The sequence below is a fragment of the Carassius gibelio genome, chromosome A10 (assembly GCF_023724105.1).
Source record: "Carassius gibelio isolate Cgi1373 ecotype wild population from Czech Republic chromosome A10, carGib1.2-hapl.c, whole genome shotgun sequence".
In the NCBI taxonomy this organism is placed as follows: domain Eukaryota; kingdom Metazoa; phylum Chordata; class Actinopteri; order Cypriniformes; family Cyprinidae; genus Carassius; species Carassius gibelio.
In genome coordinates, this window is record NC_068380.1 from 10,667,166 (window position 1) to 10,683,477 (window position 16,312).

Sequence of the window (16,312 nt, forward strand, 5' to 3'; positions counted from 1 at the left end):
TCATTGTACCTTACTGTTTTATTGATAACAGGATCACAAATTTGAAAGTGAAAGCACCCGAAGCCCGGCTTATAAAATAGCAAAACTCCCCTTCACAAAATTGAAATCACAAATAATACTGCTAATGAAAAAGAACAGGTAGAATGTTAACCACTATGTGTGTGTGTGTGTGTGTGTGTGTATATATATATATATATATATATATATATATTGTGACCAACTCAAGTGCTCGTGCTAAGTCTGGAGCCCTGTATAAATTAAAATCAGTTGATACAGTAAATGAAAAAAGTGCTGTTTGGTCTTCTAAACGTCTTCTGGTCTGTATTCCAGGGAAAAGAGGTTCAATGCGAGGCAGTGTGTCCGATCATGAGGGCGGCTGGAATGACGAGAGCTGGGGATTTTCTCAAGCTGTTACCAGCAACCCAAAAAAGCTCAAGAAGTCCAAGTCTAAAGAGGAAGCCACCACAGGGTGAGCTATGATTTCTCTCATCACAACTCTGAACCTACAGGGAAACACTGATTCTTTTCCCACAGAGGAGTTGATTTTATTTGGCCTGCAACGAACAACCTTTTTTATAATGGAATATTATTAATTAATTTCTTGATTAAAGTTTTTATTTTTATTCTTTATTATTTTTAAGCCACATTTTGTTTTCTCCATTTTATTGAAAAATTTAATTCTTGCCCAAATTTAAGGCTATATAACACTTAAATGTAATAATGAATGTATGCTATACATGGGTTTTAGATATTAATGTTTTATAAACTATGCATTTTTTGCACAACTTTTTGTTTTGAAATTATTTTCTAAAAGTTGAATAGTTTTTAAGATGATCAAAACAACAAACTAAACATTTTTTCATCATTTAAAATTAGCAAAACAGTTTGAATAATTGCAAGTTTTTTGTTGTTGTTTTTTTTATTATTAAATTAATTGAAGAGTGTTAATGGTCTAAAAAGCTGTCAGTTTCTGTGCATTAGGTTAGCTTGGTAATTAGGTAATCCAAGGTATTTTGTACATTTAAAGCATGTCTCATACTCATATTTGCCATTCCATGATCATAGTTTATCAGGAGAACATTCCATTGTGTTTCACTGTACAAGATTGACGTCAGTTAATCTAGAGGACGTTGAATCCAGGTTAGCAGACTTTGCATACAGATGGCTAATGTTTTACTGTGTATAAAACTCTCAGACTAGGAAAGCTTGAGGAGGAGTTCGAGAAAAAATTCAACAGCTTACCGCAGTACAGCCCACTGACTTTTGACAAAAAGAGCATGGCGATCACCAAGAAGAAAAAAAACAGTACATCCAGCCCTCCTGAACCGCCTAAAACCTGCAAGGGTGAGTTCACAGCGTGCATGGAAACTGACATCACATCCTCCTGGCCCCCACACTCATTTCCCCATTTGCTTACTTTCTTAGGAAGTAGTCATCTCATGTTCAGAATGACATGACTTCCATCTAACATAGCATGCTGTGTTGTATTTTTTTTTTGTTCTGTTTTATTGCTTTTGAAATTAGGTTCATCTTCATCTCAGAAAAAGACCTTATTCCACAAGATAGTGAACAAGTACAAACACAGGAAGGAGAAATCCAGTGCCGCAGACAAAGGTGACGCCCCCACAGCCATTAGCAACTGTTCTGATATCAGCTTCATTCTGTGTTCAGATGACAAGACTGTGTGAACGAGTGCTGGAAGCTCTGCTAGAATGGCGTGCCTCGGTGTTTCCTGCTGCATAGCAGGGAACGCTGTCATATCTAGGTCACTGTATATACTCTGGTTACCTTTAAAGGGGCACACAAGTCACATTTTTGTAAATACTTTGATGCAGCCTGGTGTGGTGTATTGCTAGTGGCGCAAGCTAAATTCAATATAACATTATAAAGGATCATTCATTGCCAGGCACCTGCATTAGGAATTCCAGATCTCATTTTGACGCATTTCACGTTCCCCCTTCTAGACATCGTCCCAACTGACCCAATGGCTACAGAATCAAGTCCACTAAAGTCGGGCAGTCCATGTGTTTCTCCCTCTCCTGAACCCCAGAAGGTTCTGGACACACCTGTGGGCAGTCAGAAGAGGAAGGCCAGGAAGAGTAAAATCACACACTTGGTGCGCACGGCTGATGGCAGAGTGTCACCTGCAGAGGGTGAGCTGAACCCACAGTTTCCTGTTGCAAAGTCTTATGTATGATTTCTAAACTGATAACCTCTTGCAGAAACGCTCTACACCCATGTTTTACTTTTTGTTGTCAATGTTCACTGTCATTCAAAAGTTAACACATAGTTTTGTTTTTTAAAGCGTCTTTTACTCACTGAAGCTGAATTTATTTGATCAAATATTAAGTAATATTTTACAAAATAAAGTAAATGAAGTATTAATATTTTAATGTATTTTAAATTGTAATTACTGTTTTTCCTGTGATGTCAAAAACTTAATTTTTAGCATCCATTATACCATTCTACAGTGTCACTTGATTCTTCAAAAATACATTCCAATATGCTATATATATATATATATATATATATATATATATATATATATTAGTGATGGGCCATTATCCTATCGGGCGATTAAAAAAAAAAAACGCCGTTAATCTATTCTCGAAGTTGGGTTGGGAGCTGGTCTATACTAAGCAAGCTATGATGACTTTCACCTTGATATTTTAGCGCGGATGTAGACCTAGCCGAATTGCACTGTAGGGGGCGAGAACGAGTTTTCGAACCTGTGTGTATTCCTACTGTGAAATTACCACATCAAACGTGACGTGCTAACATTAATTTTATTTATTTTTTTAAAGTCCTTTTCAGCATTGTGACTCTTTTATCACAGAACAGTAACAATCTTTCACAATCATAGACATTAGTTTAAACTCAATAAATATAAACAACATATTATTTATGCATTTGACTTCTATGTTTGTATAATAAGCTGCTCAAGCAAGAGACAAAACATTTAAACACAACAATTAGCTTACTTTTCTTGTTAGGATATCGCAAATATTTAAAATTAAAACTCACCACTAGCAGAAACATTCGACTCTCGTGCCTTTTGCATTTAAATCTTTATTACAAGCAATCGCATGGTTCTTAACGAACTTTGTTTTTCTGCTTCCATGAAAGTGCATATATTATGTTGCCTCATTTATCTAAAGGTGCTCTTTTTCTTGTTTAAACCTAACCAAAAACCCATGTGGTGCGTGTGAAACACAGTAGGCTTTAATTAGTATACTGTATACACAACAATTAAATATAACAACAATATAATTAGTATACTGTATACTAATTAAAGCCTATTGTGTTTCACACGCAACACATGGGTTGTTGAAGTAATGTTTTGAAGTAATCCATGTGTTGCACTGAATTAAAGTGACAGTGCATTGTTTGCGATAAAAATGAAAATGGATTGAAATGGATTGTATAATACATTTATTGTGAACTTACTGCATTTCAGTGTCAATCCATTTTAATTTTTATCGCAAACAATGCGCTGTCACTTTAATTCAGTGCGTGCAGCACAGCAAAAATAGACTTGATACATAAACAATTGCTGCACTGCTGCAGATGCACCTCTCCTGGAACTCACTAACGGACCGCAACCGCGTGCAGTGTGAATGCTGGAATCCGTTAACATGGGTGTAAAAAAAATATGCAATGCATACGCAATGCAGACGCAATGTAGACGGAGTATGTGTGAAACAGCCGGTTGTTTGCAACTTGTGCAATGCGGAATTAGTTTACTGTAGGAGTTCTTCCAGCCTCAAGTACCACCAAAATGCGAAGCATTCTTAGCTAATGTGGAAGATACCGGGCCAAGCAATGTTGTAGCGCAGGGGAAGAGTCATCGTCAAACTACTATATTTGAGTGCAACCGAGGCAAGCCCGTCAGCACAGCTCTATCAGGACTAACAAGTACATCCTATTGAACATAATTTATTTTCATCACCAGTTATCATAGTAGAACAGCTTTCTCAAGCAGTTTGTAATGCATTTTGGAAACAGGAGATGAGCCCCTGGTCTAATGTGCCACCTGGCTTGAGAAACTCGTTCTCAAAGACTTACTTTTAGTCATTATTTGGGTAGCACACATATTCTGAATGCCTTCGGCAGAATTCAAATGAGCCATTTTAATCTAGATTAAATCCAAGATTACAGTGAGATTAATATAGATTAAAAAAATTAATCTATGCCCACCAGTTATATGTGTGTGTGTGTGTGTGTGTGTGTGTGTGTGTGTGTGTGTGTGTGTGTGTGTGTGTGTGTGTGTGAAAAAAAATGTGTTTACATTAAATGTACAACAACACAAATTAAGCATCATGCAAAAAAACAAAGTTAGCCACTGATGCCACTTGCCACAGTTTACAGATATATTTCTCACCTATATATACCGCAGACAGAGCATGGCCGCCAACAGACGGGTACTATGTTAAAATAAACCACATCAAGCTATGTCATCCCAATATGGTGGATCTTTCTCATGTAGCGTGAAATATATATTTTTGTACCCAGTGATATGACTGGATTTTTCCTCTCATTTGAGTGTGCATCACTTAAAACATTTGGATTGTTAATCACTACTGTCTTGCCAATAATAAAAGATGGGGGGGGTTGTTTAAAAGTCTAAAATAATTGTATTACTCTCTATTTCAGCAGAAGACAAATTCAAGAATCAGGATGAAAAGCCATTCACTCAAGAGACATTATGCAATAGCGGGATCTGCTATAAGGACCCCAGATCAGCGGAAGCGGATGTGGCTGATGCGTCCGGCAGCCTCCCGGCCTTCTTCAGCTTGGCTGCTCTCGCTGAGGTTGCAGCCATGGAGAATGTGCACAGGTATATAGGAAACCCTTCAATCTTTTAACTGTGATGGTGTGGTCTGTTGATAATAAACACCTGTGTGTTTGTTCCAGAGCCCAGCGTGCTGTGAACATCCCCACTGAAGGTCAAGTGAAGGACATAGCTCCTGTGCTGATTTCCTGTGCGGACCAGTGAGGCCTCAGCCTGGCCTGGGATGGGTTTATTCCGGTCTGGGCTTTTGTATGGACCCTTTGTATTCTTGACCCTCGGCCTCAGATGTCAGGGGGAAAGAGCGTGCGAGAGCGAGAGAGTCTGGAAAGGGATGAGGGAAGCTCGGAGAAGGATGAAGATGTTTTATCCCAGAAGCCTTCACCTTACACCCAACCCCATTCTCCCTCCCTCTTACCCCCTCAGGGCCCCGGGAGAGCCCATTCTGGTCCCTACACCTGTTTCCTTTGGTGGAGCCGGACCAGTTTTCAGACTTCACAATCTGCAAGAAATGGCTACTATTTAAGGTCAAGTTTTGCCAACAAAAAGTGCATTTGAAACAAGTGTTCCCTCCTTGTCTTTCTCTATATAAGCGCTTCTGTTCCTGGTCAGCTTTATTGCACAAATGTCTTTTTTCACACAGCGGTGTACACGATCTCTCGGTCAGAAGTCACAACGTTTTGTGGCTTCCTGCTCCCTTTTCTTGCTCTGAATCTTTTGAAGAGAGCGAGTGAGTGCTCAACCTCAGCCTCATACCTCACAGACCTGTGCACAGATGCACCACCTTCACCTTCATAATGCACATTCAATGCCTAGATGCCTCTTTCTTTCAAGCAATGACCCTCAGTGTGTCCGGTGCCTCTGTAGATGACAGTTATTCAGATGTTTTCCACTCGCAGACAACAGCGACGTGTCGGGGGGAGCTGGATGTTTGCGCAAGTTGCGCAGTAGTTTACGAGCAGGGTCCAAAATTATCACTTGCCAAGAATCGGATACTTTAATGTTTATTAATATACATTACCATTTAAAAGTTTGGGAGACGTTTCTGAAAGAAGTCCCTTATGATCAACCGTGTTGTATTTATTTGATCAGAAATACATTAAGAACAGTACTATTGTGAAATATTATTAGAATTTAAAATATCTAGATGTAATGTATTTCTGTGATGGCAAAGCTGCATTTTCAGCATCATTACTCCAGTTTTCAGTGTCACATGATCTTTCAGAAATCATTCTAAGATGCCGTTTTGGTGCTGAAAGAAGCATTTCTTATTATCAATATTAAAAACATTTGTGCTGCTTTATATATTAGTGTAAAACTTAATCTTAGAATTAGTAGAAAGTTTAAAAGAACAGCATTTATTTAAAACGCATCATGAATGTTACTGTCACTTTTGATCATTACTTTCTTTGCCAAATAAATGTAAATAATAATTTCTTTAGAAAAATAACTGACTATCCACAAACTTTTGAACCGTAATGTATATTTACAAAAATAACATTTCATTCATGAATATTTATGATTTCCCCCCACATTGTTATAATGTGAAATAATCAGAATCTTTTTAATTTTTTTAATTTTTTTTTTATTCATTAACCGCTGGATGTTGGTTAGAGATAATTTTAGACCCTGCCTACAAGTGTTTCAGACTGAATCATGCCATGGAAAGCCAGTTGAACCTTTTTATATCGTGACACCCCGTCACTCATGTACAGCTATCATTATCAGAGCAGTATGGCAATACTTGAACGACAAAAATGCATTTTATGTCAATACTTGACCTTACTGCAGTGTGTAGCGTCTTGCTTGCTAATCCAAAAGAGTGCTACTCCTCTCTAATATAGTTTAATAATAGACACTGCACTAATTTTTAGCTACCGTAGACAATGCTTTTAGTTGTCGTTGGCTTTCATTATAATAGAAAGTTTTGGTTTGTTTAGTTAGCTTTTGTATCATCACTGAGATATTCGGCCCTCGTGTTTTTCTGTACCTGAGGCTGAAGACGCCATTCCAAGTCATAGTTTTGCTGATTCTGTCCATTCCTCTAAGCACACAATGGGAGAGTTAGAAAGGAAAATCAAACAGGGATTGACATAGAAAAATCTTTCACAGATACACTCTCACACACACACACACACACACACACACACACACATGTTCTCCTGCAACCTGCACATCCTGTGTTTCAGGCACTTGTGAGTCAGACCCCTGCAGGGTCATGTTCTGGTCTCCAAACCAGCTTGTGTGGTGTGTGTGCTATCTAAAAAGAAATTCTTCAAAACGAGATTAGGTTATTTAAGAAGCAAAAATTTTTGTTTGGCAAAATCTTTTATTTGAATGAGCTTACTAAAAAAGCTTCATTTACTGATCCGTTCAGTGACCTTTTCTGAAGGCTGCATCATTATACCAGTTAGTGGTGACAAGCCATTGTCATTGAGTTATGAGATTCGTTACGCTGAATCGTTAAAAACCACAGGGTTGTTCGTGATCAAAACAAGACTTTATTAAAATGTGAGTGCCTACAAATTGAAGAAAGGTTTTAAGTTTTGGAACTCAAGGAACATAATTAATAATTCGTCTGCTTAACAGCTTTTTTTAGTTTATTCTTGTATTGTTTTGCACAGTTTTGTTTCTCAAGTAATTTAATTTCGTTTTAAGGATGTTTAGGATATTTTACTGGAAATCGTTTCTGGTTTTTGCAGCGCACATCAGCTCCCTGTGTTCTTGGGCTGGTTCGAACCTTGGACTCTGCTTCCTGAAACCCTCCTGCGGTCGGAGGGAGCCTAGATTAGATAAATGAAGGAATTCTATAAGCCAGATCACAGGTTTAAAAGCCGCACATTCTTTCACCGTTCAAGTCAATCTTTTTCCTTTTTAATAAGTCGATTGAAGTTCTTGTTTTGTTTTGCTTTACAAATCACAGATTTTTCTTCTATAAATTATATTGTCTGTGAATTTATGAACTTATAACTAATAAGTTTTTTTTCTACTTCTTCAAATACTGTATTTAATTTGTTCTCCTTAGAACACCTGTTTTTCCTTGCTTCGTTCATAACATTTCATTTTTAGACACCTCAGCCTTTCCTGAGGTGTGCTCTACTGGATCGAGACTGTTGTCAAAAACTCATGTACAAATATCTGTGTGTGTGTGTGTGTGTGTGTGTATATATATATATATATATATATATATATATATATATATATATATATATATACCTATGCTTACCTATTAAGCCAACAAGCACTGATAAAGAATGCACCTCCTCAAGACGTTTAGTTCCTGCTTGTGGACGTGCGTGTGCGAGACCACATTGCCGCATATGGCCGACGTCTGGTGTGTGTGGTGGGGTGCAAGATCTGAGTCTGAATGTTCCCCTTCCTGTTATTTATACAATAGAGGCATTTACTCTAAGCCAAGGGTTTAAACCTCAGTGTATTTTAAGTAATAGTAAGCTTGTAGGCTGTAATTGTGCCTGAGGCAGTCGTGAGACATACTGATGATGTTTACCTGAAAAACCAGGACCTAATCACTTTTATAAGTGATTTTATTAAGCTAATTTTATAAATCACCTATATGGCCCCATTTATGAAAATGTATTGTAGGGTAAAAATTTGTATCAATTATGAATAATAAGATACTAGACCTCCTGCTCAGCTGTTTTGAATCAGTTGATTGTGATTATCGATGATTTGTATTGTATCGGTAATCTAATCGTAAATGATCCCTTAGTCTGTATTTTATGTTTCATTTTACGGAAAATACTTGCGTAAAATTAAACATCGCCCACTCTGACTGCGATCACATTTAGCATTTCTCAGCAAATTTTCACAGGCAAACTCAAGTCATTTTAATAGTAATCCATATGGTCTGGAGTTTTGCGCAAAGAGAAAAAAGTTCCCCGTGCAGATTTCGCTCATGATGAAATTGGTCTCATAAATTCACCGCAAATTTGCTTTGTTTAAAAAAATGGCTGCTTTGTGAGTAGTCTCACACAGCCAGACCTTCAGAATGAAAGCTTTAGGTCTGAAATCTATGGCAGCTTTCATTGGATACCAAAATGTCAAACAAGCAATCACAGTTTGTTTCGTTCAGTGTCACGTTTCGGGACTTGGAAATGTCGCCACAATAACAGACCAGTGTTTAATACTCTTGGACGTATTTTAACGATTTTATGCCGCAAACTTTAAATATTTGAGATACTTTTAAATATCCAGCGTTTAGGCAATCCTGATAAGCACTCATCGTCACAGCACGCCAGCTTTCTTATTTCGTAAGAATCCAATGACAACTTCGACACTTCTGAAGTGTTTCCACTTTTGTGTATTATATGCATCAGACATATAGCCAACAGTCCGTAGGTGTGATGTCTGAGGCTGAGACTACTTTGTGAGTAGTACTGCGTACATTTCTACAATATTGACAGTAAATTTTGCTGAGATTTCGCTAATGTGAATGCAATTTAAGGCCCACTAGAAGATTATCTGTTTCCTCAAAGGATAGTTAATCATGACTTACTCAAGTCCTAAATTTTTGTAGTTCACAGGAAGTTACCGGAAGACGTCTTCCCTTGCGTATAATGCGCCTCAGACACAATTTAAGTTCTTCCCGGCGATCAGGAGGCATGTTATACACTGTCATTCTTTCAGACATTTGCCAAAGAAAAGCAAAAATAGTCTGTAAGGGAATTTTCATGATGCAGAGAGCCAGGCTTTATTCCGCTGAGCTTAGCCCAGCGGATATGTCTTCAGGTTTCAAATGTATTTTATCAGCACAACTAATTCTTCTAATCTTTTCTGATGGTTTTTCCTCTGAATTAACCCACAGTGAGAGTGGTGTGCAAAATGTTGGCACCTTTTTAATACCTATTTTAGAAAAACAATATTTGCACCTTAAACCCATACCAAAACATTTACCATCACTTTCTTAAAGGGACAGTTCACCCAAAAATTACAATTCTGTCATCATATGCTCATCCTCATGTTCCAGTATTTGCATGATTTCATGGAGCACAAACAACTGATGTTAAGAAGAATGTTAATGCTGCATTTTTCAATACAATCTTTAAAAAAGACAAAAACACCATAAAAGTGTTTCGTATGACTCTGATTCAGGTCTTCTGAAGCCATATAATAGTTTTGTGCAGAGAAAGTACAGACATTTAAGTCATACTTTTATGGTGCTTTTTTATATTTTGGTCACCATTCACTTTCATTGTATGGAAAAATGCAACATGGACAATCTTCAAAATGTATCTTTTTTTTTTTTTTTATGCCAGAAAATAAATCATATTGAATTGGAATGACATGAGGGTGCATAAATGGTGCCAAAATTACATTTTTGTGTGAATTACTCCTATAAAGATTAATCCCATCTCGCCAGTATCCCATCATGATTGTCGTTCTTTATCATGACCCCTGCATATCCAGAGGGTGAAATATGTATTTTAACAAATCATCATTGTTAGCGAGAATTATAATGCGTTGAATGATAACATGGCTAATTTGAACATCCCCGCATGATGCATCTTTAGAATCTGATCCCATCCCATGATGCCCCCATCATGATGTTCGCCCCTTTTTTCTATTTAGAAGATGCCTCTTTAGCAAATTGCCTCTATGAAACAGAAATTCCTATATTAGCTATAAAGATTATGATATTACCCTTTTGTGCTAGATTGTCTCTTGAATGTAATGGATTTTGTACCTGTATTTTTCTAATTCCAATCTAGTCCTTCTGTATGCGGTGGCTTTATATAGAGGAGTTCTAGGCTGCTTCCTTACGTGAATAATTTGTAAAAACTTCCAGTCATCCTTGAAACACAAACCCAGACCTCTGAAATGCGCAGTACAACTGCCACCATCATATCTGACATCAAATATCTTTCACTGTTACGCATTTAGACCCGAAACATGCAATAGCAGCGATCACGGATATCAGTTGCCAAACCTTTCCACATTTCACCTTCTCAACTCGTTTCGAGTATTAATAACCTTGAATATGCACCCTGTCAATGATGAGGATTTTCTCTGTACATGAATGTACGTTCATGGCTTTAGATGCAGTTGTGGCGCTGTCTTTTTAAATGCTTACCCAAGATCCTGTTCTTGATTCCTCTAAGGAGTTTATACTTGTGTGCTTGATCTGATTATTGTCACTAGTACTGTATGATGCAATGTATGGATCTGATTGTTACAGTCCAGTTGTTGATGCAGCCTTGCCTTACTGATCCCCTGCGTAGAGAGGGACCCCTTTGCCATTGCCCTTCTCACTGAGTCTTATGTCATAACACTGTCTGCTGACGCAAATGTTATTCTTTACACACCTATTAAAGTAACATACATATGAATATGTCTGCCTGCAGTCTTGCTTTCAGATCACAAATGTCACTGAAAGATTTTTGATTAGTTAACCATGATTATTATTATTTATTATTATTATTTATCTTTATTTCGTATTGCTTATAAAATGTGTTTATCAGATGCATTTTATTGATTTTTTTCATTGCTATTAAAATTCATAGTTATATTTTATTCATTAAACGTTATTATTATTTAAAATATGAATTAAATCAGACAATAATATTTACAATAATTTCCATTTTTAATAAAACTACAAACCCGATTCCAAAAAAGTTGGGACACTGTACAAGTTGTGAATAGAAAAGGAATAGAATAATTGACAAATCTCACAAACTTATATTTTATTCACAGTAGAATCTAGATAACATATCAAATGTTGAAAGTGAGACATTTTGAAATCTTGGCTCATTTTGGATTTCATGAGAGCTACACATTCCAAAGAAGTTGGGACAGGTAGCAATAAGAGCCCAGAAAAGTTATGTACATATAAAGAACAGCTGGAGGACTATTTTGCAACTTATTAGGTCAATTGGCAACATGATTGCGTATAAAAAGAGCCTCTCAGAGTGGCAGTGTCTCTCAGAAGTCAAGATGGGCAGAGGATCACCAATTCCCCTAATGCTGCGGCAAAAAATAGTGGAGCAATATCAGAAAGGAGTTTCTCAGAGAAAAATTGCAAAGAGTTTGAAGTTATCATCTACAGTGAATAATATCTTCCAAAGATTCAGAGAATCTGGAAAAATCACTGTGCGTAAGGCTCAAGGCCGGAAAACCATACTGGATGCCCTTAGACAGCACATACAGGAATGCTACTGTAATGGAAATAACAACATGGGCTCAGGAATACTTCCAGAAAACATTGTCGGTGAACACAATCCACTGTGCCATTTGGCGTTGCCGGCTAAAACTCTATAGGTAAAAAAAAGAAGCCATATCTAAACATGATCCAGAAGGGCAGGCATTTTCTCTTGGAAAAGACTCATTTAAAATGGACTGTGGCAAAGTGGAAAACTGTTCTGTGTTTAAACAAATCAAAATTCGAAGTTCTTTTTGGAAAACTGGGGCGCCATGTCATCTGAACTAAAAAGGACAAGGACAACCCAAGTTGTTATCATCGCTCAGTTCAGAAGCCTGCATCTCTGATGGTATGGGGTTGCATGAGTGTGTGTGACATCTGGAAAGGCACCATCAATGCTGAAAGGTATATCCAAGTTCTAGAACAACATATGCTCCCATCCAGATGTCGTCTTTTTCAGGGAAGACCTTGCATTTTCCAACATGACAATGCCAGACCACATACTGCATCAATTACAACATCATGGCTGCATAGAAAAAGGATCCAGGTACTGAAATGGCCAGCCTGCAGTACAGATCTTTCACCCATAGAAAACATTTGGCGCATCATAAAGAGGAAGATGCGACAAAGAAGACCTAAGACAGTTGAGCAACTAGAAGCCTGTATTAGACAAGTATGGGACAACATTCCTATTCCTAAACTTGAGCAACTTGAACAACTCCTCAGTCCCCAGACGTTTGCAGACTGATATAAAAAGAAGAGGGGATGCCACACAGTGTTTTTGAGATGTGTTGATGCCATAAATTTAAAATCAACTTATTTTCCCCTTAAAATGATACATTTTCTCAGGTTAAACATTTGATATGTCATCTATGCTGTATTCTGAATAAAATATATTTGAAACTTCCATATTATTGCATTCTGTTTTTATTCACTTTTTTGGAATTGGGTTTATAGCAATTACATAAATTTGGCAATAAAATACAGTTTTAGTTAAATACTTAATTTATTTAAAAAATGTATTAATAATAATTATTATTGTTAATAAATTAAGATAACTGTTGATTCTGCTTTAATTTGGGGGCTGTAAATAATTCATAATGACAATATAATAAACGTATCACTGTTGTTACTGAAGTTAAAATACCCATAACACAAAAAAAGTTGTTGCGAAAAGAGGTTCTGTGGTTCACTTATTTAGGTTAGAGCAGCTGGTGGTAGATCACATTATGATGCGCAGGTACCGCCTTCATTCATTTTTGAATTAACATGTTAGACATGAAGGATTCAACAGTGTAAAGACTCTGCATACAGTGATTACAATGATGTCTTTACTGGCTCTTCCTATTGCCTTCAGCTTCATGCTGTGTTTATGTGAGGGTAAGTAACTGATATTTGTGTTGAATTTTATCATTATTATTAATAATAATGTGAAGCATACTCTTGAACATGAATGTAGAACATACTCTGGCTACTGTAGAAACCTAAAAGTGGTCTAATGCTATTAGATGCAGGGTTTATTTTTAGAAAACCATATTTAAATCTCTCTCATTCAAAATGTTATCCTAATTCTGAACAGTGTAACAGTACCATTCAAGGGCTATTCTATATGCTGGATGCAGATATCCATTAAAGACTTTTAATGTTTATTAAAATAACAACAGTGATCTGTGCAGTGGAGAAAAAATAGAGCAGATGATATTTGTAAATGGATTATTGGTAATATTGCTGGATCTCTTACCAGAGACTGCAATCATCATTTTATGTTCAACAGAAGCATGTTTTACACCAAGCATAGAAAACATTCAGCTCAGTGACTCCAGTAGTTAAAGCTGTGAATTAAACAACAAGAGTAATTCCACCACCATCTTTGCACAAAAGCCCATGTCTAATACTTCACGGTGATGGCAACTTTCATAAATATGTATTTATTTGAAATGTCTGATTGTTGTAAACCATCACCTAGATGTCCCTGTTCGCAATAGTAATGTAGTCATATTAACAGAGTCACACTATGAATATGAATACCTGAACTCATGCTGGTGTTGCTCATCTTCCTCCGGTGCAGTTGGTCCACATTTATCATTACAGAAACTGAACCGCAGTAAGGACATCTGTGTCCATTGGAGAGTCTGAAGTCTGAGCAGGTGAACTTCACCTGGAGCCGGGGTCAAAGGTCACTTCATCCATTCACATCTTATGCCATGAAGAGCGAGCTGCGTCTGTGTAAACCTGACTAGAGTGAAGGAGACACAATCACCTGTTAACTCCTGCTCAGGCACCCATACTGCAGAGACAGTATGGCATCAGTGATTGATCTAGCTTAGGTTCTCAAATATTGCTCGTTTTGGGGAAATTGGTATTTATCACAGTGACAACTTTTAAGTTTTATCATAAAGTGTGATATTTATATCGAACTGTGAAATCTTCCTCCCTATACAATGAAAATACATGATTCACTTTGCATGACTTATTATAACCCTGGGTCCCTTGCATACTAAACTAAAATGACACTGCTATGGTCCCTAGCTCCCCCTCAAATCATTAAGAGCGTGACGCCTCTGTCTGTATCAGTGGGAGGTTACTGTGAAGACTGAGCTTTCAGAGCAGATTGTGAAATTCTGTGGTCTCTCTTTCAAGAAGGTTTTTTATGGAAAGCAGAACCTCTGAAAGAAGAAAGAGAAAAACAGAAAACATACAGTATGTTTACATATACAGTATTGTTCAAAATAATAGCAGTACAATGTGACTAACCAGAATAATCAAGGTTTTTAGTATATTTTTTATTGCTACGTGGCAAACAAGTTACCAGTAGGTTCAGTAGATTCTCAGAAAACAAATGAGACCCAGCATTCATGATATGCACGCTCTTAAGGCTGTGCAATTGGGCAATTAGTTGAATTAGTTGAAAGGGGTGTGTTCAAAAAAATAGCAGTGTCTACCTTTGACTGTACAAACTCAAAACTATTTTGTACAAACATTTTTTTTTTCTGGGATTTAGCAATCCTGTGAATCACTAAACTAATATTTAGTTGTATGACCACAGTTTTTTAAAACTGCTTGACATCTGTGTGGCATGGAGTCAACCAACTTGTGGCACCTCTCAGCTGTTATTCCACTCCATGATTCTTTAACAACATTCCACAATTCATTCAAATTTCTTGGTTTTGCTTCAGAAACAGCATTTTTGATATCACCCCACAAGTTCTCAATTGGATTAAGGTCTGGAGATTGGGCTGGCCACTCCATAACATTAATTTTGTTGGTTTGGAACCAAGACTTTGCCCGTTTACTAGTGTGTTTTGGGTCATTGTCTTGTTGAAACAACCATTTCAAGGGCATGTCCTCTTCAGCATAGGGCAACATGACCTCTTCAAGTATTTTAACATATGCAAACTGATCCATGATCCCTGGTATGCGATAAACAGGCCCAACACCATAGTAGGAGAAACATGCCCATATCATGATGCTTGCACCTCCATGCTTCACTGTCTTCACTGTGTACTGTGGCTTGAATTCAGAGTTTGGGGGTCGTCTCACAAACTGCCTGTGGCCCTTGGACCCAAAAAGAACAATTTTACTCTCATCAGTCCACAAAATGTTCCTCCATTTCTCTTTAGGCCAGTTGATGTGTTCTTTGGCAAATTGTAACCTCTTCTGCACATGCCTTTTTTTTAACAGAGGGACTTTGCGGGGGATTCTTGAAAATAGATTAGCTTCACACAGACGTCTTCTAACTGTCACAGTACTTACAGGTAACTCCAGACTGTCTTTGATCATCCTGGAGGTGATCATTGGCTGAGCCTTTGCCATTCTGGTTATTCTTCTATCCATTTTGATGGTTGTCTTCCGTTTTCTTCCACGTCTCTCTGGTTTTGCTCTCCATTTTAAGGCATTGGAGATCATTTTAGCTGAACAGCCTATCATTTTTTGCACCTCTTTATAGGTTTTCCCCTCTCTAATCAACTTTTTAATCAAAGTACGCTGTTCTTCTGAACAATGTCTTGAACGACCCATTTTCCTCAGCTTTCAAATGCATGTTCAACAAGTGTTGGCTTCATCCTTAAATAGGGGCCACCTGATTCACACCTGTTTCTTCACAAAATTGATGACCTCAGTGATTGAATGCCACACTGCTATTTTTTTGAACACACCCCTTTCAACTAATTCAACTAATTGCCCAATTGCACAGCCTTAAGAGCGTGCATATCATGAATGCTGGGTCTTGTTTGTTTTCTGAGAATCTACTGAACCTACTGGTAACTTGTTTGCCACGTAGCAATAAAAAAATATACGAAAAACCTTGATTATTCTGGTTAGTCACATTGTACTGCTATTATTTTGAACAATACTGTATACCTCCGTGT

At 37.3% G+C, this 16,312-nt stretch overlaps 1 protein-coding gene across 5 annotated transcripts in view; it reads left to right on the plus strand.

Moving 5' to 3' along the window:
* Nucleotides 1-11,136, plus strand: part of LOC128021132 (HMG box transcription factor BBX) — a 32,274-nt gene extending 21,138 nt beyond the window's left edge. For 3 of the 5 annotated variants that reach the window (XM_052608107.1, XM_052608110.1, XM_052608108.1), the window contains exons 12-17: nt 331-469; nt 1,196-1,344; nt 1,525-1,614; nt 1,965-2,153; nt 4,654-4,837; nt 4,915-11,136. In XM_052608107.1, the coding sequence (XP_052464067.1) occupies nt 331-469; nt 1,196-1,344; nt 1,525-1,614; nt 1,965-2,153; nt 4,654-4,837; nt 4,915-4,996 (833 nt within the window). In that variant the 3' untranslated portion in view covers nt 4,997-11,136. The remainder of the gene's footprint in view (nt 1-330; nt 470-1,195; nt 1,345-1,524; nt 1,615-1,964; nt 2,154-4,653; nt 4,838-4,914) is intronic. The other 2 variants (XM_052608109.1, XM_052608111.1) reach the window with 1 other exon arrangement.
* Nucleotides 11,137-16,312: the final 5,176 nt, after the last annotated feature.